Genomic DNA, 27,827 nt, shown 5'->3' on the forward strand with positions numbered 1-27,827 from the left:
TATATATATATATATATATATATATATATATATATATGTATATATATATACTATATAGAAATAAAAATATAAATACAGTATACAGTAGGGTCTCGAATTATGTGAGAATTAGTAGATAGTCTAGTTACCGCTAGAAATAAAGTGCTCCCATTTCAGATATCAACTCCTCCATGGAAATTACCAGAGACATTCTTCAGTAAATATTTTATTGGTATAAACAAAGAACGTGACTGACCTAGAAGCCAGGTGTCTTCATGGAAGATCTCAGCAGGAATTTGCAAGGTCATAGACCTTGCCGGGAATCCTCAATCTGCTCTGCAGACTCGGGAAACGTAGAGCTCACAACCTAGGGGCATTAGTATGTCCCTAGCAGTCAAGAAAAACTATTCTGTGGCGCAGGATCTTCTAGTTGGTGTGTGGAAGCATCAGACGACCTTCGCCGTTCATTACCTGCAATACTTAACCCACAGTAAAATGGAGATATTCTCCATCAGACCTGTAGTGGTACCACAAATGGTTTAAACTCTTCAAGCTCCTTGATTGACAAGTAGCATATGGTGGAGGGCAGATTAAGTCTGGAAGTCTGGGATGAATGATGAAGAGTGACTGGCATCATCTTTCCTTTATCTTTCCCCCTTTTGCGGCACTGCACCTACTGTACTATGTAAGCTGGCCTCCTCTGTCTGCAGGTGATAACTATTTCCATTTTTTGACCTGGCATAGAAACATATACTTCTTGCATCCCCATATCTCCTTGCGAGGTGGGAATTGGGTAATGCTTATTGTGTGTTCAAAGAAGTCTGAGGGGTCTTAGAACTCTTACCTGGACAAGCCACATTGCTAGTACCACACAATCACACAGATTGCTCAGGCTGCTAATGCGTGCACATACACATAAAGTGTTCGTAGCATGGAGGAACACCCGGGGGCAAAAACCACCCAATTGGTTAATGACTTCACCCACCTTAGGGTGAATCTTCCCGAATAAAGAGCGAAAGAGTTTGTATTAGTGTCGTAAAAAATGACATTAAACTAATTTGGATTTATCCTAACAATATAAACCTTGAGCTCTTTATACAAATTTGTCCCGCCATCACCTATCCCCCTACAAGTCCTCCCTGCAGTTAAAAGTGACGATAGAACACAGGTGTATGTGCGTGAGCGGGGTAGTCAGTACTACCCCTTACCCCCGCTAACTAGCCGTGGGGTAGGTATATCTCTCTAAAAGTCGTATGGCTAGTCTTCCAGCTTCGCCGAAAGTATACTGTATTCCTTAACCCTTTTACCCCCAAGCTATTTGGAACTTTCCAACCCTTTCAAGCACATTTTGCAGTATATTATTTTTGAATTGCTCTTAGAACCTTAATTTTCGCCATAGAGAGGTCAGGTTGGTCTCATTCTTTTGGAAAATGCCTGATTTATCTCATAAAATAATAAAAAGAATGTAAATAGCAGTTTTAAATATTTAACTTAGCCGGTGAATATATAATAGCTGCTACTCAGCGGCTCGACAGAAAACATACTCAAAAAACTCGCGAGCGATCGCTATGAAGGTTGCGGGTGTGCCCACCAGCGCCAACTACCGGCCAGATACCACTCTTGCATGTAAACAAACCCTTCAATTCTTCTCTGTCGACGTTGACGACAAGACGTATCAATACTCACTGTAGAACCTGGAGTTTTCTCAACATATTTGGTGAAGTACTTCATTTTGGTTTGAGCTTTCGCAGTGCAGGTGTTTTATCTTCATCTTAAATCTTGAACTCGTTTTTGGATAGATTTAATTTTTGATGACAAGAAAGAGAGTATGGACTTTCTTTGACTTTTAAATGGCCGACCCTTCCCTTAGACGGAAGTGTGTTTTAGGCTTTTAGCAATTATCTTATCACGTTATAAATTAATTATAGATTTTCCTCTATATATTTTATATCTCAACCGCCTTTATTAGGCCTCTTCGATTAGCTTTCCATTTATAATAAACATCAAAATAAATTTTAATGATTTGTTTATATGCGACCTTTCCTGAGAGTAGGCGGTCCTAACTTGGAAACCGAAGTTAAACAACGTTGAGCCCTTTTCAATCGTAAATAACTTTTACAGAGCTAATGATTTAAAACTTATTAAATGAAATATTTTTAGTAAATATTTTATGATAGTTTTTTTCTTTGAATAGTCTTCGTACTGTTTCAAAGATGAACTAACGTTTAGTTTATTTATGCTACGCAGTTTGCGCTCTATCGTTACGATAGAGAGAGAGAGTATCACGGTTTCACTTTGCAGAAAGAGTAAATCGATTCTGACGTTTTGTTCTTTTTTCTTTCAAAGCTTAAATGTTTTAAAGACTATTTTAAAGGAACTTTTTAATTGAAAAACCTTTCAGTTTTTTCCTTTGGTCAAATAACCTGTTTATTGACGAAAGGTAAGTGGGCTCTTCTCTTCGGTGCGAAATCAAGAGAGAGAGAGAGAGAGAGAGAGATAGAGACGGAGAGAGAGAGAGGAGAGAGAACGTTCCGATCTTTATCTCGTCCCAAGCGAGTAACGTTGTTCTCGAGTTACTCTCGTCCCTAGTCTCTGTACGGGGAGAAAGGATAAAACGTTATTAGTTTTTATTCTCGTCCCAAGGCACTGTACGGTGAGAGATTGAAAACGTAGTTTTGTATGAACTAGTGTTTAGTCTCTTCCCCAGCCACTGATTTTTTTTATTTTAAAATATGTTTACTGTTTTTTGCTGGTATTAATGTGCTTACATTATACGACTGATTTCGCAATTACAACCTTTTGATGAGGGTAGAATTGCGTGCTTCAGGTAGAAATCAGTTTTATTCATACCTAATGTGAATTGTTAAAAAATTCGATTTCAGTGAAATAAGTGCAAAACAGAAAATCGTAGTGATAAAGTGATATTGCGCAAAGTGTTATCAGTGTTGCGACCGAGGGTTCGTCTGTTCGTGCCTGTCGTTCGCCTAGTCCGGGACCTCTTGCAAGCTCCCAAGCCCAGGGGAGAAGTAATGTCGTACGACTTATGGGTTCGAGAGGCCTTGATCAGCGAACAGACGTTCCCTCTATGGTATCAGGCGTATCTCACCAAGATCGCCCCTACCATTAGACGAGAGAGACGATTTTCTCCTTGTCATCCGAAGGCTTTTCGCATAAGAAATCGTGGAACAAGGTTTCGAGGCCCTTTAAGCGAAAGTCAGTCCTTTCAGGACAGGTCCAGCGTCCTGGTTTTGACTATTAGGACAGCTCTGACACTATGCAGTCATCGGAAGACTGCTCGCCGCCTAAACAAAAACGTAACACAGGCTCCGAGAGTCTTTTTGTAGGCAAGGTTTTGCAGTCACAGACGTTACCCTCGTCTCTTACCGCAACCATTCCCGTTGTTCCTAAATGAGTTGTACGGCAAGACATGCAGAATAAGCTTGCCTCTCTTATGGAAGACTATTCTGCCGATAAGGTTCACGTTGATCCTAGCCGTTTATCTCATAGAGATCCTGGCCTTCAGCCGCCCAAACGAACCTTTGTGCGTCCTGTTGACGTTGGCGTAGCTAAGTCACGTCAGTCACGATATGTAGAGCCTCACTCGATGCGGTCACGTGTTGGCTTTCAGCCGCATTTGGACGTTAGGCTGCTTCCTAATGCTCCTGTTGACGTTCAGGACGTTTGCCAACCAGCGGAGTTGACTTGTTTTGACGCTGAGCGTCAACTACCGTAGTCTAGAGTTGTTTTGACTGCTCAGACTAGGCAGTCAAAACAGTCTCGAGTGGACGCCCAGCGTCCTACCGCACCTGTTGTTGTTGACAGTTCACAGACTGTTAAGCAGTTACATGACGTTGCGTCCTGGTCCGCTACTAATGCACCAGTGCGTGTGGACTCTGCGTGTCAAGCATTTCCACCACGGCAGGTCTCTCCCTTGCTTGAGACTCGGCTATTGTCGGACAAGATTCCTTCAGATGAGGAAGTTGCTGTTCCCCCTCCTACTGATATTCCCTTGAGGACTCTGTCAGACGGAGAGGAGCCTAAAGATGCTTAGCTCTCTATGGACTTTAAATAAATCATACTGATTTTTAAGGATCTTTGTCCGGATCTTTTTGTAACTGCTGCTCCTCGTTCGCCTAAACGTCAGAGTTTACACTAGGCCTAGCTACTTCGAAGCCGTTGTTTTTATAAGCTAGTGCTCTCTAGCTCTTCTAAGAGAGCTTTACGTTTGCTAGGCGACTGGTTTATCACCAGGAGGAGTTTGGGGGAGACAGCCTTTGCTTTCCCTACTTTTAAGCTGGCTTATAGAGCGAGAGTCTGATATGACACTCATAGACTCTCCCTGGCACCTGGCCATGAGACGCTCCTAGATTTTATAGTCGACTTCAGAGCTAGACCATCTCCTGTTAGGAGTCTTTTTTCGAGCGTTTGAAGTTTTGCTGTACAATTATGTCATGCATAAACAAGGCTTTCTGGGATGGCTCCAATGATCTGACAGCCACGTTCTCTGCAGGAACAAGTTCCTCAGGGATGGCTGCAATGATCTGGCAGCCATGTTCACTGCAGGAGTACGTAAGAGGCAAGTGCGCTCAATGTGTTCATTGTCAAGACAAACTTCACGATGAAGTCTACCAGGCTGTCTTGACAGCATTAATGGAAGGCGGCTGGATGGTCTCTCTCGATCTTCAGGAGGCATACTTCCACATTCCTATACACCCGGATTCCCAATCGTTTCTGAGGTTTGTTTACAGGAATGTGGGGTACCAGTTTCGAGCCCTGTGCTTTGGCCTCAGTCCTGCTCCTCTTGTGTTTACAAGGCTCATGAGGAATGTGGCAAAATCCCTCCATCTATCGGGGATCCGAGCCTCCCTGTACTTGGACGACTGACTTCTCAGAGCATCGTCCAGTCTTCGCTGTCTGCAGGATCTACATTGGACGTTGAGTCTGGCCAGGGAGTTGGGACTTTTGGTCAACCTAAAAGTCCCTACTGATCCCATCCCAGATTATTCTATATTTGGGAATGGAGATTCGCAGTCCAGTTTTTTTTTCGGGCTTTTCCGTCTGCCACTGATTAGAACAAGCCCTGCTCGAAGTCCAACTAATGCTGAAAAGATAACGTTTGTTCAGTCAGGAGTTGGAACAGTCTCGTAGGGACTCTCTCATCCCTGGAGCATTTTGTCTCACTAGGGAGACTACACCTTCTGCCTCTCCGGTTCCATCTAGCCTCTCACTAGAACTAGGACCAGACGTTAGAGACGGTATCATTCCCAGTCTCCGAACCAGTGAAGGCATGCCCTAAATGGTGGGACAGCAATATCAGTCTGAGAGAGGGACTATCCCTAGCAGTCAAGAACCCAAACCACGCGTTGTTCTCCGACGCGTCGGATTTGGGTTGGGGTTGCGACCCTGGACGGTCGGGAATGCTCGGGTCTGTGGACCTCAAGTCAGAAGAGCATGCACATCAACGGCAAGGAGCTATTAGCAGTCCACTTGGCCTTGATGATATTCGAAAGCTTCTTCGAAACTAAGTGGTAGAGGTCAACTCAGACAACACCACAGCTTTGGCGTACATCTCCAAGCAAGGAGGCACACACTCCTTCACGCTGCTCGAGATCGCAAGGGACCTTCTCTTATGGTCAAGAATTCGAGGCATCTCCCTGTTGACGAGATTCATCCAGGGGGACTTGAACGTCTTGGCAGACTGTCTCAGTCGGAGGGGTCAGGTGATACCCACGGAATGGACCCTCCACAAGGACGTGGGCAAGAGTCTTTGGGCTACTTGGGGTCAACCCACCATAGACCTCTTTGCCTCCTCGTTGACCAAAAGGTTACCAATCTATTGCTCTCCAGTCCTAGATACAGAAGCAATCTACATAGACGCGTTTCTACTGGATTGGTCTTTTCTAGACTTATATGCATTCCCACCATTCAAGATAGTCAACAAGGTACTGCAGAAGTTCGCCTCTCACGAAGGGACAAGGTTGACGTTGGTTGCTACCCTCTGGCCCGCGAGAGAGTGGTTCACCGAGGTACTTCAATGGCTGGTAGACTTTCCAAGAAGTCTTCCTCTAAGGGTAGATCTGTTACGTCAGCCCCACGTAAAGAATGTCCATCAAAGCCTCCCCGCTCTTCGCCTGACTTCCTTCAGACTATCGAAAGACTCTCAAGAGCTCGAAGCTTTTCGAAGGACGCAGCCAGTGCGATTGCAAGAGCTAGGAGAGCTTCTACCATTAGAGTATACCAGTCGAAGTGGGAAGTCTTTCGAGACTGGTGCAAGTCAGCATCTGTGTCCTCGTCCAGTACCTCTGTAGCCCAAATCGCAGATTTTCTTTTACATCTGAGAAAGGTTCGCTCCCTTTCAGCTCCCACGATTAAGGGCTACAGGAGCATGTTGGCTTCGGTCTTTCGACATAGAGGCTTAGATCTTTCCAACAATAAAGATCTCTAAGATCTCCTTAAGTCTTTCGAGACCTCTAAGGAACGTCGTTTGGCAACTCCTGGATGGAACTTAGACGTGGTCCTAAGGTTCCTCATGTCAGACAGGTTTGAGCCATTACATTCAGCCTCCCTGAAGGATCTCACCCTCAAGACATTTTTCCTAGTGTGCTTGGCTTCGGCTGAAAGGGTCAGTGTACTTCATGCCTTCAGTAAGAACATCGGCTTTTCTACAGAAAAAAGCCACTTGTTCGCTTCAACTTGGTTTCCTGGCCAAAAATGAACTGCCTTCTCGTCCTTGGCCTAAATCTTTTGATATTCCTTGCTTATCAGAGATCGTAGGCAACGAACTGGAAAGAGTATTATGTCCTGTTAGAGCTCTTAAGTTCTATTTAGCTCGTACTAAGTCATTACGAGGTAAATCTGAGGCATTATGGTGCTCAGTTAAGAAACCTTCATTGCCTATGTCAAAGAATGTTTTGTCATATTTTATCAGATTTTTTTAATACGAGAAGCTCATTCTCACTTGAATGAGAAAGACCGATGTTTGCTTAAGGTTAAGACGCACGAAGTTAGAGATATAGCACTCCGTGGCCTTCAAGCAAAATAAATCTCTGCAAAGTATTATGGACGCGACTTTTTGGAGAAGCAAGTCAGTGTTCGCGTCATTTTACTTAAAAGATGTCCAGACTCTACGAGGACTGCTACACACTGGGTCCATTCGTTGCAGCGAGTGCAGTAGTGGGTGAGGGTTCTACCACTACATTACCCTAATTCCAATACCCTTTTTAATCTGTCTCTTGAAATGTTTTTAATATTGTTTTTTGGGTTGTACGGAAGGCTAAGAAGCCTTTCGCATCCTGGTTGATTTGGCGGGTGGTCAAAGTCATTTCTTGAGAGCGCCCAGATTAGGGGTTTGATGAGGTCCTGTTGTATGGGTTGCAGCCCTTGATACTTCAGCTCCTGGGAGTCTTTCAGCATCCTAAGAGGATCGCTGGGCTCCGTGAGGAAGACAGACTTACAAGGCAGAGTAATCGTCTAAGTCAGCTTCCTTACCAGGTACCTATATATTTGGGTTTTGTTATATTGATAACTGTCAAAAAAAACTCTTAGCTTATACGCTGTAAACTTAATTAACTCTGGTCTCTACCCACCGCCTTGGGTGTGAATCAGCTATTATATATTCACCGGCTAAGTTAAATATTTAAAAATGATATTTTAATTATAAAATAAATTTTTGAATATACTTACCCGGTGAATATATAAATTAAAGGCCCTCCCTTCCTCCCCAATAGAGACGCAGCGGGACGAGAAGAATTGAAGGGTTTGTTTACATGCAAGAGTGGTATCTGGCCGGTAGTTGGCGCTGGTGGGCACACCCGCAACCTTCATAGCGATCGCTCGCGAGTTTTTTGAGTATGTTTTCTGTCGAGCCGCTGAGTAGCAGCTATTATATATTCACCGGGTAAGTATATTCAAAAATTTATTTTATAATTAAAATAAAATTTTTTTGCAAGGACGTACCAGTACGTCCATGGGGGTAAAGGGCTGAGTTTTGTGAAATGAACCAGTACGTCCATTGGTGGTAAAAGGGTTAATAAAGAGCGCAAGGTTTTTATCGTTAAGAAAAGTACAAATTACTTTGAATTTGTCATTTTTATTAGGATATACTGTACAAGCATAACATGTTAGAAGAAAATTAAAGCACTATGTTATTGCATAATTTAAACTAACTTAATTTACTTGAGCTTTTTATATCTTGGCAGTATGTCGTTACCTACAAACTATCGCCAAGTGGCCATGATGGGTGCAGCGCCAACACCTGGTCCAACACGTGAGTATTTTTTCTGCTTTTGGTTTTGATATTTTTTTTTGTTTAAATTATAATGCATAGGCTTTTAGAAAAGGAATTTGCTTTAGCTGATAGAACATGAAAACCCTTCAATAAGTTTATTTAAGGTTAATACAGTTAACTGAATTGATCTTTTCTGCTTGAAGAAGCATCATATTGTAGTTATTATATTTTCAGAAACATGAGTAGCCAGAGTGCACATAATTGCATATTACAACTACTTGCTTGATTTTGGGAAGTGAAAATTCTGCTATTCGTTGTTTTGGTTTTGTGGAATTTATAGAAAATACTCTAGTCATTGTTTTTTTTTCATTTTGATGATATTTAGAAATTTTAGTATGCAAAACATATATGCAACATTAAATTAGGAGTCAAATCTCTTTAGAAATAAAACAAAACTAAATTGATACCTCAAGATAAGCTGATTAAGAATATGCATGTGGTACATTGTAGTTCTTGATAGGTAACAATATTTCTTGGAAATGGTTATGATATTTTATAATTTAAAAAGCTGCTTTGTAACTATGTAAGTTTATTTATGGAACAGGAGGGTAATGTATGATTAATGAAAAGAGGCTAGTACACCCTTTAGAGAAGTCCATTAAAGTACTTTGTCGAGCAATTGATGTCATGTAAGCTATTTAGATACCTCCCAAGCTCTATTATGCCATTGTTGGACGCTTCAAAATATTTATAATTCCCGTTCATTACCTTTTTTTATCCTTTGTTATTACAAGAGCTAAGCTGTAGGACATTTTAAAATATCAGAAAGTTGCATTTTTAGCAATTATGAGGAAATTGAAACTGCTATACAAAGGTGCGTCATGTTCACTGTTGCCTTTATACTGTGCCCCCCCAACATCAAAGTATTTTTAGATCAGTTAGGAATATACAGTACTTGCTTGAAGGGGGCAAAAGACTGTGGCATTATCCAAGTAACTTTCAGTTTAAAAAAAAGAAAAAACTGAAATGGGCGCTATAATGACTAGCATAGCCTTGAGGGTTGTACCGTAGTTCCTTGTTAGTCCCTTCCACTCATCCCCCCTCCCAATGTACACCATGAACCCCCAGGTTAGTGCCAGTAAACTTGTTTGTTGTGCCCTGAATTTCAGCTGCTTTGTGTGATTCCCTTTTCAGAGTAACCTCCTTTTGGGGTGACTTTTTCTAGTCGTGACAAAACATTGTTGAACTCATTTTTATTACTAACCAAAGAGGATAGAGGAAGAGGGGTGAAGGCTGCAAAGATTGGTGTATGCTAGTGATTTTAGATCCCTTGTGGGTTGTAACTTTGTTTTGGCAATCGGCAATCTAGTTTTTATAAAGATTCCATGGAATTTTCAATTCTGAAAGTTGCCAGAATTACTTAAAATATATGTAACCTGTTGTTTTTTATTGCAATATTTTTTTGTAGAGCACAATTTAAAAAATATATAGTTATAATGCTATTGTATTAAAAATTCATTTAATTTGGGAATTCAGTTGCCTTATACAGTATACAGTACAGTAGTGTGAAAGCTTATAGTTGTTCCAGTGCAACATGCAAACCTTCCACTCTTTATTTAGGAGCGTTTATTTCGGCAAAGCTGAAACTAGCCGATAAAGCTTTTAAGCAAGGTGTAACAACCCTCTGCTAGTTAGTGGGGGGAGGAGCAGTGTAGGCTAGACTCCACTCACACCAGCATTAGCGACTAACCGTCACTTTTTATTTTGGCTCGTTATAGTAAAGATGCCGTAGTCTTTCTCTCCCAGCAAATCTTTTAACCGGTTGTCGATTAAAAGCAACTGGCCTAAAGTTTAATAAAAAGTCCTTTGTTCAGACACTTTACAAACCTTGGGCTATTAGGGATTATCTTTCGGCGAAGCTGGAAGAATAGCCATTAAGATAAGCAAGGTGCAACTACCCAACCCCATAGTTAGCGGCGGGTTAGTGAGGGGTAGTGAGGGTTGCCAGCTACCCCTCTCATTCACACTATAGTGAATTAGAGCCACTTTTTCCTTTGGCTTTGAGGAGAACATATTTGTCCGCTCTCTGCACCCTCAAAAAACTATGGCCATTGATTGGTTTTCAGATTTTTCCTTTTCAGGTGTGCTTGTTCCTTCTTCTGCATCCTCATGTGTACTTGTCCTGGGCCTGAGTGCTGCTCTTGCGGTACTTGTATGTCTTCCGTCGAAACCAACCCTCATTCGTTGTATCTGACCAGTAGGAGATGTCTCTGTGACTAAGGTAACACCTGTGAAGAGTGTAGGGAGTGGTCTGCCTCTCAGTGGGAGAGATTTGGGCGTTGGCGCAAGAAGAAGTCAAGTCCAAAAGGGGATTTCTTGCCTTTGAGGTCTTCTTCAAGGGTGAAGAAAGCTTGGACATCTTCCTTGACTCCCCCAGTCTTTTCCTGAAGCTCCTGCTCACTGATTTATTACAGGTTTGGCCGTCGCTGCGTGTTGCAGGGCCTGCTTTCAAGGATGTTCTGGTAGGGCTCACCTCTTGCCCTTTCCTGCTCCTGCTTTTCCTATGCGCCGACGAGACCAGCGCGCCCTCTCTCCTCCCCAACGTTGACCTTTCACTGACAAAGAAGTCCCCCTCCATCCTCTGATCTCTTTGTCCTTCAGGGACCATAGGTCTCTTTGCGCAGCCAGATGTTCGGCCGTGTGGTTGCCACTTGCTGACTTGTGCTCATCACTCAACATATCATTATCGTCACTGTGCTGATCGTCATTCACCTGTTCGTGATTGTCACCCTCCTACTGGATGCTTAAACTCTGCTCGCTGTACTACAGTTCACGATCACTTGTGACCTCGGGCCCACTCTCCAGCGCCCTCCTCTCCAGCTCGCTGTTCGCCACCGCATAGCCCTCCAGCTCGTTGTTCCCCATCTCGTCCTCTGACTAGACGGTCTCCTGTCAGACAATGCTCACCAGGCCAGCGCGCCATTCTCCATCTCGTCGCACGCTACTTTCCATTTTTCCGCTCTCCAGCACAAAGCTCTCCTGCTGGCCAGCTCACCACTCGCCTGCTCGCCGATCTCCAGCTTGCCATCACATCATTTGCTGACTCGCCTATATCCTGCACGTCGCTCGCCACTCGTGCTAGCCTGCTTGTCGATCTTCAGCATGGGATGGTCATTTTCCAGCTCATCGGAGGTCCCAAAATCTACCGTCCATTCTTCAGCGCTTACCATCTCCTACGTATGAAGCTGATGTTTGCGAGTGTGTCTTTTGTGCGCACTTTACATGCTCCCACGACCTATTAATGTCCTGCATCCCGACAATCCAGGTACGAACCTTCCAAAGAAGTGGCAGCAGTGTTGGGGAATCTTACACCTCGTCATGCCTTGCCAGCGAAAGGCGTTCAGCTGGTTCCCCTCCCCTCTGTTTTTCCAACCGACTTTAGGAGAGGTTGTTTCTTGCATGGCCATGGAACTTCCCATTGATTTTCTTGCCCATCAGGAGACCCTATGGAGCTACAAGGGGGTTCCAAGATTCGGCAATACTTCTCTCGCCTGCAGTTAATGCCTTTCCTAACTAAAAAGGAGAAGAGGATGCTGAAGTCGACTCCTCCACTCGTGCCGACCCTCAGCATCCTTCTTTGAGCAGAGGCTTAGGCTCTCCATGGGAGATCTCTCTAGATCCCTATTTTAGACCCTTCCCTATAGTGGAAGCTCGGTCCCGTCTCCAGACCCCGTTGGAAGAGTAGGAGTCTTCTGCAAGAGAGGTTCAGACTTCCATGGGATGGCAGGACCCTTCTAGATGATCTCTACTGGAGGAGTACCTGCCGTCTCGCAGAAAGTCTAAGGACACCAAGACAGTGCACAAAAACTTGAAGGCACGTGCAGCCCATCGGCAAGAGAGCTAGATCTTCCCCAGTAGCAGGAATGTCAGCAAGCGTCATTCCCTCGTTTGATGACCTCGAACCACCCCAGTCTCCTATGGGTGAGAGCTTGGAGGTGAATGAAGATATGACTCAGATGATGACTACATTCCTAGGGCTGCTAGTCCTAAGTTCAGCTCAGAAGCTGAGTGATGGGAGTTGGAGTATGCCTTCTGGGAAGTCTTAACCTGTATGAGGGCGATTAATGGGTTGGCTAACCCTGAGACGACTCCTCAGGAAGGTAAAGACACGGTCTTGGAGCATGTATGTGGGACCTAACGAGCACCTAAGTCCTGTGCAGCCCTGCTCTGGTCAAAGGGATTGACAGCAGCAAGAAAAAAGGCATTCTCACAGATCGCTAGCTCCTCTAGCTCGCTTCGAACTGGCTTGCCCTCCAAACTTCTCCTGCCTCCCTTTTATCCAGCAGAGGAGATATTATGAGGTCACGGACGAGCCTTGTCCAGCTTTGCCTCTTGATTCCTCCGTAGAGGCCCACTTGAGGGGGTCCTATTTGAGAGGCTTTCTGGGCTCAGCCTTGTTTTCAGTGTCTGAGATCCTAAACATGGAGAAGGTGGGGAAGTATGCTATGCAGGATACTTTGTGTCTTGATCTGTGGTTGGGATCAGTAGGCCACCTTGTTAGAACTGAGGATTGGTCCAAGGAATCTACAAGGAGGTCCATGGAAACCTTTCTCTTGTTGGGCACTCGCGCCGTGAAATTCCTCTCCCACCAGGTTGTAAACTTATATGTAAACACAATTCTGAGGAGGGAGGATACCATAATTGAAAGGTTCCACTGGCAGCTCCCCAAGGCTGAAATCACAAAGCTCAGGAACTCCACCCTTGACGGCTCAGCTCTGTTTAAGCTGGAAGAGGTTGAGAGGGTGGCTGAGCGATGGAGGAAATCCACTAAGGACTCCCTTCTTCACTGGGCCTTAACATCCAGGTCCTATGGTAAGGCTCCACCACCTACCAGGAAACAGCTGAAGTCCACCAGAACCTTCTCAGCAGGAAGGCAGGCTCCTCTAAGGTGTCGAAACAGCCCTTTCCTGCTAAAGATCCTAAGGGCTTCTAACCCTCCAGAGGAGGTGCAGTCCGTTAGGTACAGAGGTCTATTGCTATCAGTCAGGTGACCAAAGTTCATTGGTACCCTATGAGAGCCCAATTATTCAGGATTCCAATCATGCCTGGTAGCAGTATGAAATCAGTAGCTTTCGTGTTCAAAATGCTCATTGAATACACCCTATCAAATTCTCCAAATGGGTTAAATGAGGAAAGAATTAACTTTATCAAAAGTCTTCTTTCGTGCAATACGAATGCAATTGCCTTTCACTGTATATTTGGGATTCCAAATAAAAATTTGGTATCTCTGAATTACTAAACAAGTTATAGGGTAAAAAACCATTGTATATGAGAAGTTACTGTGCTTTTAGTGAGGATATCCTGAAAACAATAAATTACACCTGTTAAAACCACTAAAACTCAAAGCTATAATAGTTTTTGATTGTTATATGCTTCTAAAATGTTTTATCAGCTATATTCTATCAGAAAGAGCAGTAGCTCAGCTTTCATTTGGTAAATCAGTTATTCTTATTGAACCATTATTGAGAAAAATACTGCAAATACTGTAAACTGATCTTTATTTGAAATGAAGCATACGCAAAACATATTACCTTATTTCGTCCGAGTGAACAAGCTCAATAACTCTACCACAATCGTCATCACTGTCAACTTTATCATCCCTATCATCATCAACATTGCAATCCTCAAGATCATCATAATCATCATCACCACATTGTACATTTACATTACAAGCAACATACACATTAGCAAAAAGATATACTGTACTACATGACCCACAAATGGATTATTATAATCATCGCTGCCATCATCATTTCCATCATTATCAAAAACAACAACTGTTGAGTTACATGAAAATAATATATCTTGACGATAACATTTTGTTAACTTTGAATTGTGGAAACCAACTTAAATGATAGATTAAAACTGTCCATTTGAGACTTATATTCATTTAAAGTCCAGCTCATCATTGTTGTTCACATCTTTATCCATAATATGTGGCTCTTCATCACCTTGGGGTGACTTATGGTCGCAGGTATTCAAACTGCATAATTCAAAACACTTAAGAGTGTTGGCCAGTCATATACACTGCGGAAGTTGACGTGACCTCAGGCAGTTAAATGACAGAAGCCTCAAAACTGCTCCTGGTGGTCCATCCGACCAGTTGATCCGCTACTCTTCCTTGTTGCCTTCTCCTGACACGTTTCCATCCATAGTTATATGGTGAAGGGATGTTTGGGCAAGCTTCAAAACTTGTTAGTACTGCAGCCTGGTATTTGCCTCTTAAAGTGAACTTCTGAGGGGCACTTAAACGGGTGAAAGCTGTTATGGTTCGATCTGAGTCTTTCTCGCACCAAAGAGGTGATAGTGAAGATCATTCATACTCTTTATGTTTGTTTTTGTAGTATATGTTAGGCAGGTGAATGCTTCTACTTTATCTAGTAGTTCCTCATTTTTGGTTCATTCTCTTCCTATTTGTTTTAAAATGCCTTGTGCACCAATGTTCCTTTGCAACATAATCAGTGCGGAGAGTTTTCCACGACCAGCTAATGCACTTACACTGCCACAAACAGAATGAATGAATACGTATTAATGAACTACAGACCGAAGGTCTATGGGTAGCTGCAATTTTCTTGACAAAGTGTATTACATCCTAACTTGGTTGGGTACTGCCTTTGATGTACATTGCTGTAATTTATGTCACTACTGAAGGCAAGATAGAGCACAAGCACAGCAGTGTCGTCTGCCTCGAAAACGAGGGATTTGTATTCTTGTTTTACGTTATGAACTGCATGGAGGATAAGACCTGTCTGCTTTCTCTTGTATGGAGAAGAGTTCAGGGACAATATTTAATCCCTCAGCTTGTGACAACCTCAAACTGTCTTCTCCACAAGTCAAAAATAGGATCTTTTCTCCAAGAATTTGCTTGTACTTTTCTTGTCTCCATTCATGTTCAAGGAACCATATGAAACTTGTTTTGTTTGTATTGGTTGTGGGAAACTTGGTCCAATGTAAAATGTCTTTGGATGTGATATTTTTCAGCTAAATAGCTCCAGTTGGGACCTGCCTCCCTTCTCGTTCAACATTGATGATGGATATTTCATGGTATGTATCAAAGACTACAATATGTGTTGACAAAGAAGTCGAGAAACTTCGTTCATCAATTTTGAGAATATGAGAGATGCAATATCCCCCAAATGTTTTGTATTTACCCTTTGTCTTGCATATAAGGGTCATTCCATCTAATAGACAGGCAGATTTTATTGATATCACTTCTGCAGGTAATCCATTATTTTTAACTCTGGAGAGCACCGATTTGCTGGTGTTCCTTGGTATATCATCCACAGTGGCCAAGACTATGGAACTAGTCTCATTGTGTACTGAAGGACCTCTTGCATGTCAAGTTTCTGCTTCTAAGCCATCAGTAGCATGTTTCAAAACAAAGTTGGTTGTTACATGGAATTTATTTGCCTGTCTTGGACTCGACTTGCAGTTTTCCTCATGTCTGTGAAAGTTTTTAGCCTCATCTTTGGACTTGTGACCATAAATTTAAGCTGTGGTACATAGGTTCCAAACAGTGTGCTTTAAAGGACATGTTTGCTGATTCATCATGTTCTATTACTGATAGTAAATTTTTGGCAACAGTTTCAGGAGCAATAGTAGTATTACTGATGTTTATCAGGTATTCGTACCCTTTAAATGGGTTCATCAAATAATCAGTCAGGTTTACAATTCCAGAAACAGCTCTTGTTCTTTGATGTCTGGGACCGCTGCAACTTGATATGTTGTAGATGCGACGGGTTCATGTGAAGAATATCTTTCAAAAGCTTGATGTAACTGTTTGGGTATTTAGTTTTGATATAGTATCGAGTCGCAGCACCAATTTGTTCCTTCTTAGGTTTGGTGTCTTTGTATTTTTTTAACCTATCTGAACAGAAAACTGGCCCTTTTGAAATGCTTGATGAATGCGTAGAGGACTCTTTAATAGCTGAGGTATTTCATCATAGTAAGCTGGAATATAACGTGTGCAGGATGTTTCATCAAACATGAAACACTAGGGAATACATTCCTGAATGCATACTAAGTGTAACTGACAACTTCCTTTCCTGGAAGCTCAGTTGAGACCTGGGAGCATTGCTAACATATCAAGATAGCTCATCCAGTATTCAGATAATAGACTGTTGTTGTGTCTTAGCTTATCCAGAAAAGATGAGGAGTGCTGTAGCCAAATCAGCACTTGCTCATTCAGCACAATTTCTTCATAAGTCTGCTGAAATGTGTCATGGAGATCACGTATCACTTTTAGTCGAGTTGCCAACGATGTTATCATTTCATGATTGTTCTCTTCTACCCAAAGCAGAAACTCTATATGCCAACCACAGCAGAACTTTGTATATATATTTATAGCACCATTCACCTCTTCTTATACTGTCTTCCCTCCATTACACTGGCAATGGAACCTTCAGTAATGACCCGTGCTTCAATGAAAATGCTTCTAAAGCCACCATCATGGAAACATTTGCCAATAATTGAAAGGAAATTTCAAATCACGTGATGACTCCCTTTCTCAAAATGTTTTTCTGGTATTGATCTGTATGTTTCCAAGTAATCTCTACAAATTTTGTTTACTGAGTCTGGTCATATACAACTGTTATTTCCTCAAATTTAAGTGGATCACAGATTTGTGACTAGTCAGGATTTTGTTCACAGTTTACATGTTTCTAGCAGGTATGTTTGTGGTTGGAAGGTAACCAATAACATCCTGATAGATATGGTTTTCCATTGGTCCTTTGGTGGCTGCACAACAAGTGATTTAGAATGCCTCAGACTCCTTGATGGACAAGTAGTAGTTTGTTGAGGGCATAGGTTACCCTGGATTAGTCTGGGCTGAATGTTTAAGAATGACTGCCTCTTTCTTTCTTTCATCTCCTCTTGGTGAACAGCATCATGGGTCTTCGGCACGCTGGCCTTACCTATCTGCAGGTAATAACCATTTCGTGTGTGTAACGTAGTATAGATTTAATACTTGTGTACGTCCTCAATACTTCCTGTGAGGTGGGTATTGGGAAACATTTGTGTGTGATGTCAACATTCCTATTTAGCTTGGAATATTCTTACCTAGACAGTCACATTGCTAGTTTTAGACACGCAAACGTTACTCAGTCCGCTATCCATGCATTGCACAATATTGTAGCGAAGTGTCAGGGTTTTTCTTAGCATGGGCCAATTCTGTGCGCGAAAACCCCTGGTCAATGGCCATTCCAATGGTCGAACTTCCACCTTCCTGATGGGTGAGTCTTCCTTAATAAATAGCGTAAGGTTTATAGAATGTTGGAACAAATGACAAATTTGAAAATAATTTGTATTTTTCCTAATGATACAAACCAGTAGCTATTTATACAAATTGTCCTGCCATCACTTGTCCCCCAGTTTAAGTCCTGCCTGTAATCAAAATTGGCTCGGATTCACTAGTGTGTGAGTGAGAGGGTACTTTGCAACCCCTACCACCCCTCACTACCCCTGGTAACTGGCGGGGTGGGTAGTTGCCACCTCACTTAAAGTCTTAATGGCTTGTCTTCCAGGTTCGCTGAAGGATAACCCCTAATAAATAGCTATAGGTTTGTATCGTTAGGAAATAATTTTAATTTTTCTTTCAGAGCTTCCTTTCTTGTGACTCGTGTTCCCCGTGCAAGGCAAGGTAGCAAGAGGTCTTCGGCCTCAGCTTCTGTTTGCCCCGACATTCACTCTACTTCAGTGGGCAGGCGTGAGCAGTTGCTTACAAGAACTCCCTGTAGTGATTTGTCTGGTAACTCCTATGGGGGTGAGCTCAGAAACGAGCTTCAGCTATATTTCACAGGCAACACTTGATGTCAACCTTTAACTTGAGCTCAGCTCGTTGATGGGAAGCAGAGAGTGCATCCCGGAGGTTTGCCTCCGGTGGTTGGAGAATTTTCCGTTTCAAGGGAGAGGCCCTCTACCAGCCACTGTACAGCAATCTTCCCGCCTGCAGGGAGAATTGCCGACAGCGGCAACAGAGGCTGGTCACTTCTCCCGTTCGCGAGAGAGAGACTTCACTTGTGTAGTTCTCACTTTATGGGATTGACTGCCGATCACTTGTGGCTTCCTCCTCTCCCATCGATGAGTCTCGTAGGCTCTAACTCTTTGTGGTTATTGCTGTATTGCTGACACTATGCCTTTGGGCACAATTAAGCTTTTAGAGCTTTGTGAGGCCAAGTCCTTCGGGACCTGTGCCTCATGGGTTTAACCTCTTATGAGAGAGAAACGGCTATTCATCAAATCTTGCACAGCCTTTTACGTTCTCTTCTGAGAGGATGACATAAGGTTACTCACTGACTCCCTTTGGGGGCTAGGATGAGCACGCGTACTTTGCAAAGACATTAGTTTTATAGAGAAGTCATGCTCAGTTTTTTGCACCCATCCACTGATCTCTAGTGAGGTGGATGGGCAAGCTCTCCTTCCTAATGAAAGCCTTAGTACCCATGGCGGGTTTGCAAGACCCTACTTACCAGCATGCTAGCGTGCGCTATTGGATACACTTTCTCACATCACCTGTACCTAGCCTTACAGGTGAGATTCAATGTTCTCATCGCCAGTGTTTGCAGACGCTTGCCAGCGCTCTCTAGCATTCGTGATGAACTTGCCTTGTGTTTGTGTTCTTTGCATATGGGGCCAACAAACCCTTACAGGGGAGATTACACTTCTTGAGGAGGTTTACTTGACTACAGGCGCATGTGCTCTCGCCAAGATAAAACCTCAGAGTTAGTGCCTCAAATACAGCTTACTACTGATTGCTTGTGCCCGCTGCATGCCATCATAGGGGCACAGTGAGTTCTTGTCAGACACTAAGTTTTGTGAGATATAATCCTCTGGGGTTATTTTCTTAGGCGTGGTTTCCCTACGGAATGAAGAGCTCTTCAGAGCACTTGCATTCCTTGCTGGCAAGACATACCCTTGTGAGGTTATTTTTGTAAGCCCCTAGGGAATAGTGATAGGTTCTTATGTTTAGGGACGATAGCAAGCCTTGCCCACAAGGCAGCCAGGCAAACATTGTCAGCTTCTCATTACGTTTACGAATGTTAGAAATCCCCTCCCACAAGGCGGACAGCCAAACCTTTAATACTGAAGTAAGTATGATCGCTCTGTTAGCTGTGTGTTAAAAATGCTACAGCTAGTCTATGATCAAATTCTTTTGGCAATAATGTTGCAATTCATCACACATACATTATTCCTGCAAGCGGGCTCAGGCTCGTTTTGAAACGCTTACCTGGAGTAGTTATGCATGTGCAACCGCACGCAGACATTGTGCATGTGAGCAAGTGATCATTCTGCCGTCAAGAATTATAGACCATCTTGAAATTAGAATTCTGTTCTAATAAATGATTAGCTTTCATGCTACATTCCTTACGGGAAGTCAGATTATGCATTACCTTCCGACCTTCCCGTAACCAGACATAAGTGGTCTACCCTTAAGCAGACTCTGCCTTCTTGCCGGGCACTTCCTTCCGTGCTTTCCGATCACCCGTCTTAGTTTTCTTTTGAATACTTAGACTCCAAAAGTTCACATAAATGGATCTGTTTCCGGGAAAGGAAGATATGAAACTTATGCCAGTTTGGTCGATTGGAAATGAAGAAATACAAACGTTGTCATCATTAGTAGGAAGAAGATCTCAAATGCGAACGTTTAACAACGTTCCCCAACCGAGTTCCGGATGCAACGAATAATTCGGGCTGTGCCCATATGTTCGCCCTGCCTCCCTTGTTTGTGTTACTGGTTCGTGGATAGACTTAAACATACATTACCTATCCAGCAATAGATTGAAGATACGTTGTAGTGGTTTGTGAACTGTGGCTAAAGGTAGCACCCAAACTGCCTAGTGTCCGAATGCCGACCGTAACTCGACGTTCACTACACAAAAAATATATACAACAGTGGAATACCAAAAAAACAGGTCAAAAGAACAGAGTACTGGGCACCACCCCTTGATTTATACTGGGCATGGGGACCCAGCTAGAACCTGACTTACCCCTTTGCTTCTCTTGCCTTTAACTTGCTGATCATAAGTAAAAGTATAAGAACATTAGGTGAAAGGGAATATTATAATTAAAAAACTAAAAAAAAAAAAAAAAACAGTGGCTGAGAAGGGGAGTACATTGGTGTAAGGAACTGGAATGAAATGCTGTATTCATAAAAACAAGCCAAAAAATATTTATTTGTAAAGGAAAACAAAAAAATTGTTAGGAGTACATTAACTTTCTTTTGTTAATTCAAATAATCAATTAAAGGCAAAATTATCATCCCTTTACACTCCAGCTCCACAAATAACAAAATATTTATTAACTTTACGGTGTTGATTGTCAAACACGAGCAACCGCCAATGGCCTTATAATGCATTGGTTGTGGTGTTATTCAGTCAAACACTTGATGGGACTTAAAGTTCACAGGCAATATAATATGAATACAGAGCAGCTTCACAGACCACTACACACTGGTAACAGGCCATCAACCTCATTCATAATTGTTATGAGCCGTACCAGACGGATACTCTGTTTCCCTTCTGGATAAAGGGGGCTGCTGTCAGTACCTTGTTGTCTTCAGAGAGTCAGAATCAGCGAGGTTCAGAGCTACAAATTCCTCTTCACATACAAGACATGTATGCTGACCTTTGCAACCGCAAGGTCTAGGATGAAACATGATAATTTTTGGTCCTGTATACTTGATGCTGCAGTCAAAAACAGTTACTTTCTCATCATTTACAACTTGACAAACTCGATTCCATTTTTCTCAAAGTGTATTAGTAGGGCTTCGTTAATATCCTAATGGCCCTTGTGTATATATTTCCAGGTTCCAGGTCCCTCGTTGCTCTCTCCAAACCCTACAGAGAGTAGGGCAGGGCTTGCTACAACAAATAATTGTTGTTATACAATGGGAAGGACCAAAAATATAACAGAGAACACATATGATAATATATATCTAATAAAAAAAAAAATTAAGTTGTATTTTCCCTAACGATAGGATTGATTTTTTCACAACGTCTTGACCTTACCTTTCAGAACTAGTTGCAAGCAATCGGTAGTTACCGACCGGTCTCTTCCCCGACAGCGATTGCTACGGAGATGCTCTGAAATAACATCTTCCTCTAGGAAGTAATGGCAATCCAGGTATTACCAATCTGTTAGCGTGCTTACTCAAACTCCCACTGGATTAGAGGCAGTTGGAGGATATGTTTCCCCCCCCTACATAGCAGTTGCTTGCAACTGGTTGCACATCTTGACATAAATTAACTTGAGATGTTCACTTGCTAGGCAAGATACCGGCCCCATTGGGAGTAACTGAGGAGAATTGACCTTTCTCTTGAGAGTCAAGGTTTCTTGGTCCACTCAGGGGAACTTGCTAACCCTTTGGGTGCCAGGGGGCCGGGCAACAGTCACAATCCCCGGGATTTGTTGACTACCCTACTGGAACTGGGTTCTGAGACAGCGAGACGCTGTGGTCTCAAAATTCCAGAGGCAGGTGCCAAGGAGAGAGGCGATGAGACTTCATAGCGCCCCAATGGACGGCCCACCCCTGTTTTAACATGTACGTCATCAAGGCAGTTGCTGAAAGGTGGAAAAGAGTGAGGCAGGCCTCGCTTCTTCAGAGGGTCATTACCTCCCGTCTTTATCACTGAGTACCTCCACCACAAAGGAACTCTCCAAACAAGCCCCAAGGCCAGAAGAAAGGCACACTCAAGAGGAAGGCAGCGCAAAATCAAGAACCTTGATGCCCCTTTCGACCAGGGGTGGTAAAAGGGTAGAGGAAACATGAAGCCCCTGCATGGACATTTCCGCCAGGGAGGGCATTCCCCGGCCAGTCCACTGTTGGGGAGATGCCTAAAGAAAAGATGGCAGAGGTGGATGCATTAAGGAAGAGACACTTGGTCCGTTTCCATATTGAGTAAGTGGTACATCATCCCTTCCACCAAGTGTCCCACTCCTCTGACCCCCTTTATAATGAGGACAGAGTCCTACGCAAAGGGATCATCAAAATCCGGACCAAGTTAGTAGTGAATGCTCACCAAGAGGTCCTGAAATGGTTCCCAGGCTTCTACAGTCCCTTATTTATTGTTTAAAAGGTGTCTGGAGGTTGGAGACCAGTCATTGAACTCTCAGCCGTAAACGAGTTGTCCAACAGACTCCGTTCAAGAGGGAGGCGTCACAAACCGTCTGACAGGCTGGCAGACCTCACGACTTCATGATATCATTGGATCTAAAAGATACGTACTTCCATATCCCAATACATCTGACATGGAGGAAGTACCTACAATTCTCAATAGCAGGACAGATATACCAATTCAAAGTGTTGTGTTTCGGCCTATCCATAGCACCACAGGTGTTCACAAGGGTATTCATTCTTAGTGTCCACCTGGGCACACAAAAACGGCATTCGTCTCCTTCATTACTTAGACGATTGGCTAATTCTGGCAGACTCGAGGGAGTCCCTTCTCCCCCGTCGAGACAAGCTTCTCGTCTTTGCCATGATCTGGGGATCTTGATAAATCGTTAGAAGTCCCATCTGCAACCGGTCCAAATCATGGTATATCTAGGAACGAGATTCAGGACCACACTAGGCAAAATCTTTCTGTCCGAGGATCAGAGAAAGAGTCTGAGAGAGATAGCCCAGAGCTTTCTCTCGCAGGAAGAATTACCAGCAGATCAGTGGCAAAGACTGGTGGGGCACCTAACATCTCACGAGTACCTCACGGTTGTCTCCGCATTCGGTCTCTACAGTGGCAGCTGAAGACCTATTGGTCTTGGCACATAGACCCACCAGGCATCTTAGTGCCAGTGGGACTCAAGGGAGTAGATCCTCTCTCTCCTCCCCCCAGCTCCCCCCCAGATTTATTGCTATTCATGGACATTAAAAGAAGAGTGGGGTGCTCACCTGTCACACCTTATGGTATTGGGGATCTGGTCCAAGTCTGAAAGGCAGTGCCACATACTTCTGGAAATGAGAGCAGCCTACCTAGCCCTGAAACATTCCATCGGCTCCTTTCAGGGTACTCGACAGTAATTCTGATGAGTGACAATACTACATTAGTGTCCCACATGAACTAAAAAGGATGTACTGTTTCACAGCCCCTACTATGCCTACTAGCTGTGGAATTACTTAGTTGGACGGAAGAAAATATGTTAGCCTTAACAGCCCTATTCATCCCATGCTAGAAGAATGCGCTGACAGACAATCTGAGCAGGAGGACTCTGATAGCTGGCTCCAAATGGTCCTTGACTAAACAGATAGCCAAGAAAGTTTTGACTGTGCGGTTCTCCAACAATCAACCTGTTTGCAATGTCCCTCAACTGGAAACTGCTCTCTAGTACCAATTCCAAAAATTCGGGCAGGACGCTTATAACACCCGTGGGACAGGATGAATGTCTATGCGTTCCCCTCCTTCTGTCTGGTAAGGAGCCTTTTGAACAAGGTTAGGGTATCAGCGCATTCTTCTAGCATGACCCTTCATTGTGCCAACATTCAGAATGATTCCCAGACCTTCTGCATTTGCTCACACAGGCTCTGAGGGAGCTCCTTCCACTTCCTGAGCTACTCAAACAACCACACGTGAGGATATTCGATCAAGCAGTAGCATCGCTACGTCTTCATGCCCGAAGGTTACCCAGCAACTGGTCACAAAGAGAGGCTTTTTGGAACCAGTTCCAAGATGCATGTCAGGATACCTCCAGGAGTCGACGGCTGCAATGTACAGGTCGAAGTAGTCCATCATTTGGTGGTTGGTGTCGTGCACGGAGTATCACACCACTCAGTGCCTCTACACCAACAAGAGCAGAGTTCTCGTTGTACCTTTGGGAAATACTCTATTTGGTGTTGGGGGTTTTCACACAGACTTGAGACTTATCTATAAACTAAATGGATTTAACATATCCTCCTTGACGGCATTGTCACTCGTCATGTGAAACTTCGAAACGTCAGACCTCCTTCATGGAACGTTGTTAAGGTCTGACGTTCACTGGAAGTAGAGTCCCCTATGAGCCTCTTCGTTAAGCCTCAAAGACTTGACTCTAAAGCCTGCTTTCCTTCTACCTCCTGTCTCTGCAAAGAGAGTCGGCAAGCTACATAGTCTCTCCAACGACATTGCCCATTCAAGGGTATGGGGGCAAGTCACTGTTTCATCCCTGAGTTGGTAGCTAAGGCTCAAAATCTGTCTGTATTGGATCCTAGATTAGGTCCCTTTCAGATTTAGAGTCTGCAGTCTGTAATAGATAATCCTGATCAACTGATACACTACCCTGTGAGGGCGCTGAGGTTATATCTCAAAATAACCAGAGGAGCCTGTCTGCAGCTCAACAGGCTTTCGGTTAACACAGGGAGAACTAAGGAAAATCACGAAGAATTGAATTTCCTCTTTGATCTGACAGGCTATAGAGAGAGCACTCGCATCTGACCTCTCTACTGCTGATCGACGACCCTGTGCACCTAATATTGGGAATAAATACCTCGCTGACCTTCAAATAGATTTCTTATGTGATGCAGGTGCTACAAGTGGGTGTGTGGAAACGTCAAACTATGTTCACCGGCCACTACCTGCAAGACATAACCCATAGGAACCTAGACACATTCTCAATAGGTCTTGTGGTGATTGCTCAAAAAGTGGTCTAATACATCTCAGCGCTCTTGTACGATAAGTAGCAGAATGTTGTGGGCAGACTTCACTTGTGAGTACATCCAGGATGAATGTGTGACTGACTGGCTATGTGACTGACTGGCCACTTCCTATATAATCCTCCCTTTCTTGGGGCACAGCATCCTAGGAATTCTGCACAGCTGACTTTGTCTATTCGCAGGTGAGTACCACTCCCTTTGTGCAACCAGATATATATGTGTATATTTGTTATGTCCCTGCCCTCCAAGCAAGATGGAGTCTGGCAATGTGTAGATTTAGCAACGGGCTCAGGCCAACTGCATGGTTATCTTTACTAATCACAGAAATTAACTATAGCCAGCACTAATTGTCCAGACTGTCATCCTACAAGGATAACAAGGTATCAGGGTCCCTCTCCAACAGCTCATACGAAGCACAAGAGGCCACCCTGGGTCAGTAACCAGCCAGTTGGTTCGACGACTTACACTCCTAAGTAAAGAGCAAAAGGTTTGTATGTTGCACTGGAACAAATAATAAATTAGAAAGTAATTTGTATTCGTCCTAGCTATACAAACCTGGAGCTCTATACATACTGGTCCCGCCATCACCCATCCCCAGAAGTCATGCCGCAATTGCAAAAGTTACAGTTAGTTGCTAGTGCTGGTGTGAGCGGGGTTTAGCCTACCCTATTCCACTCCCTCGCTCACTAGTGGAGGGTAGTTACACCTTGCTAAAAATACTTTATCGGCTAGTTTTAGCTTCAGCGAAGTAAATACTCCTAAGTAAAGAGCTCCAGGTTTGTGTTGCTTGGAAAAATTCAAATTACTTCCAAATTTGTTATTTTCATCTATTTTTTGCAATGATTAGAAATCTTTTTAGTGGTTCAAAATACATTACTTTGGGATATATAATTTTGTATTAAGTTTAAAGTACGTTAAGATCTAAGTATTTTCATATGTCCTGATTGTTCCTCAGCTTCCGCCTTTTTGTCTGGGTTTTGAAATTAAAGTTAATTTCCGCCAAAATTTAGTGACATTTTTCCAAACATGGCTCTAACTAGGCCATGGAGAACTAGAGTAAAAGGGAAGATTTTGCAGTTTGAAGTGCTGAAATTTTTGTCTTGGCAAATCCTATGTAAGAAATAAGATGATGGAAGAAATCTAAAATTGATTCAGAGGGATCTTTGCAGGTTTCATCCACTTCACTTATCCAATAGTAGTTTATAGGAGAGCCTCTTGTTGACAGTTATGTTGCAGCTAATGAGATCAACTGCTGTTTATTTTATTATTGCTTTATTACTGTAAATGGTTTACCTGTATAATTGCTACTTGCTGTACTTCTCAGTATAGTACCATCAGATTTGCAAGTTGCATTCTTCTTCGGCAATTGTGTTAAGTCTCAGATTTTTTTTATTGTCTGAACAATTTACTCCCATTGAAGAAATTAACAGGAACTTTTTTAAGTGTTTTCTTTTAATATAGGTTAACTAGTTGAAAGATTATAGTCTTGAATACTTTGTATTATAGTACTGTATAGTATATAATGATTTGTAGTTTTATTTAAGAAATCCCTTTTGAATTGCATAAGACAGCATTCTGTTTGGAAGCTTTTGATCAAGTGTCATAATTCTTTGTATTTCTGAAATGTATATAGTGAACCGTATGAATACCTTCTGCCTCTCGGTTCTCTTTATGTACTATATAAGGCAGGAGAATATTTTTATAAAGTGATATTTGTAGCATTTTTTCCAATTATGGTTGTCATTTGGCTAGTTATAATAATTATTTAAGAATTTACAGTAGTATTAAGGTAATGGTTGGCATCTTCTCTTAGTACAATGAATACTAAAGTATTGAAGTTTAAGTTTGACATGGTAGAGAGAGGATCAACCCTGTTGCCAATTTGGCTCAGGCCTGAAGAAAAGGTATAAAGGGGGAGGGTGAATAGGGGTCTTAAACCCTAGACAGAGCAATAAATACTGCCAAGTATAGATGGTTAGAAATTTAAGAGTAAAGGAAGCTTTCATAAATTTTCAAAAGCTTTGTCACATTTGTCAATGTAAATATATTGAGGAATTTTGTATTTGGGTTTAAATTATCACTCCCAATATTAGACACCATTATTTCTAAGTGTAATAGTTTTCCTATAGATCTTTAAATTATAACTATCTTTACCATTTGGAAACTGTTTGGAAGAGAAATTGGGTAGCTTTTTTTTATAATCTTTGAAGCTGGGCTTATTAATGCTTATGAAATATAGTTTTGTGATAATTGCCTTGCAATGGCTTGGACTATTATCAAAAGCATAAACATTCTCTCATTTTTATGTTAGCATTCTACATTTCAGTACACCTCTTCATGGGGAGTTGAAAGAAAGTAAATAAATCTGCTATTGATGTTTTGAAAATATGGAAAACTCCAGTGAAAGTAAACATGAAATTGAAGATAATTACATATTAAACTTTGGTTAAATCTATTAGATAAAGCATTGGAATCTTTCTTATTTATTTCAAAAGGGCTTTCTTCTATTTTACACAGTTTAAGTTTTGTCTTCACAAGGCAATAGTGTAGCATTTAAGTAGAATATAAGAATATTTATTTCAAGGAAATGTAATTTTTTTCTATAGAACTAGTGTGTACAGTAAGATGGTTAATTTTGTAAGTAATTTATTCACTTAAAAGTTCTTTTTACTATATTATAAAATAGATACCTGTCATTTGAAATATTTTGTATCGCTGAAAAACCTGAAGTAAGAGGCGAGTAGTAATATAGTTAACGTGGTATTAGATTTAGGATGTCACTAAGCAGAATCACAGATACCATTGTGCTTTGAGATTCAATCACAGGTTGTAAGCTATTTACATGGTACTTTGAATACTACAAATTTTATGAAACATCTGGGTGACTCATCATCTCGTTTTCTATGACCAGATAATCTAAAGAAAAAGGGTCCGGTTGCATCATGA

The 27,827-nt window shown here is 42.4% G+C and overlaps 1 protein-coding gene across 10 annotated transcripts in view; it reads left to right on the top strand.

Annotated features, from left to right (window-relative positions):
- Bap111 (Brahma associated protein 111kD) overlaps nucleotides 1-27,827 on the top strand; it is a 204,230-nt gene that overhangs the window by 11,311 nt on the left and 165,092 nt on the right. For all 10 annotated transcript variants that reach the window (XM_068393572.1, XM_068393574.1, XM_068393576.1 and 7 more), the window contains exon 2: nucleotides 8,178-8,245. In XM_068393572.1, the coding sequence (XP_068249673.1) occupies nucleotides 8,178-8,245 (68 nt within the window). The remainder of the gene's footprint in view (nucleotides 1-8,177; nucleotides 8,246-27,827) is intronic.

The sequence above is a fragment of the Palaemon carinicauda genome, chromosome 19 (genome assembly GCF_036898095.1).
Source record: "Palaemon carinicauda isolate YSFRI2023 chromosome 19, ASM3689809v2, whole genome shotgun sequence".
NCBI classification, from domain to species: Eukaryota; Metazoa; Arthropoda; class Malacostraca; order Decapoda; family Palaemonidae; genus Palaemon; species Palaemon carinicauda.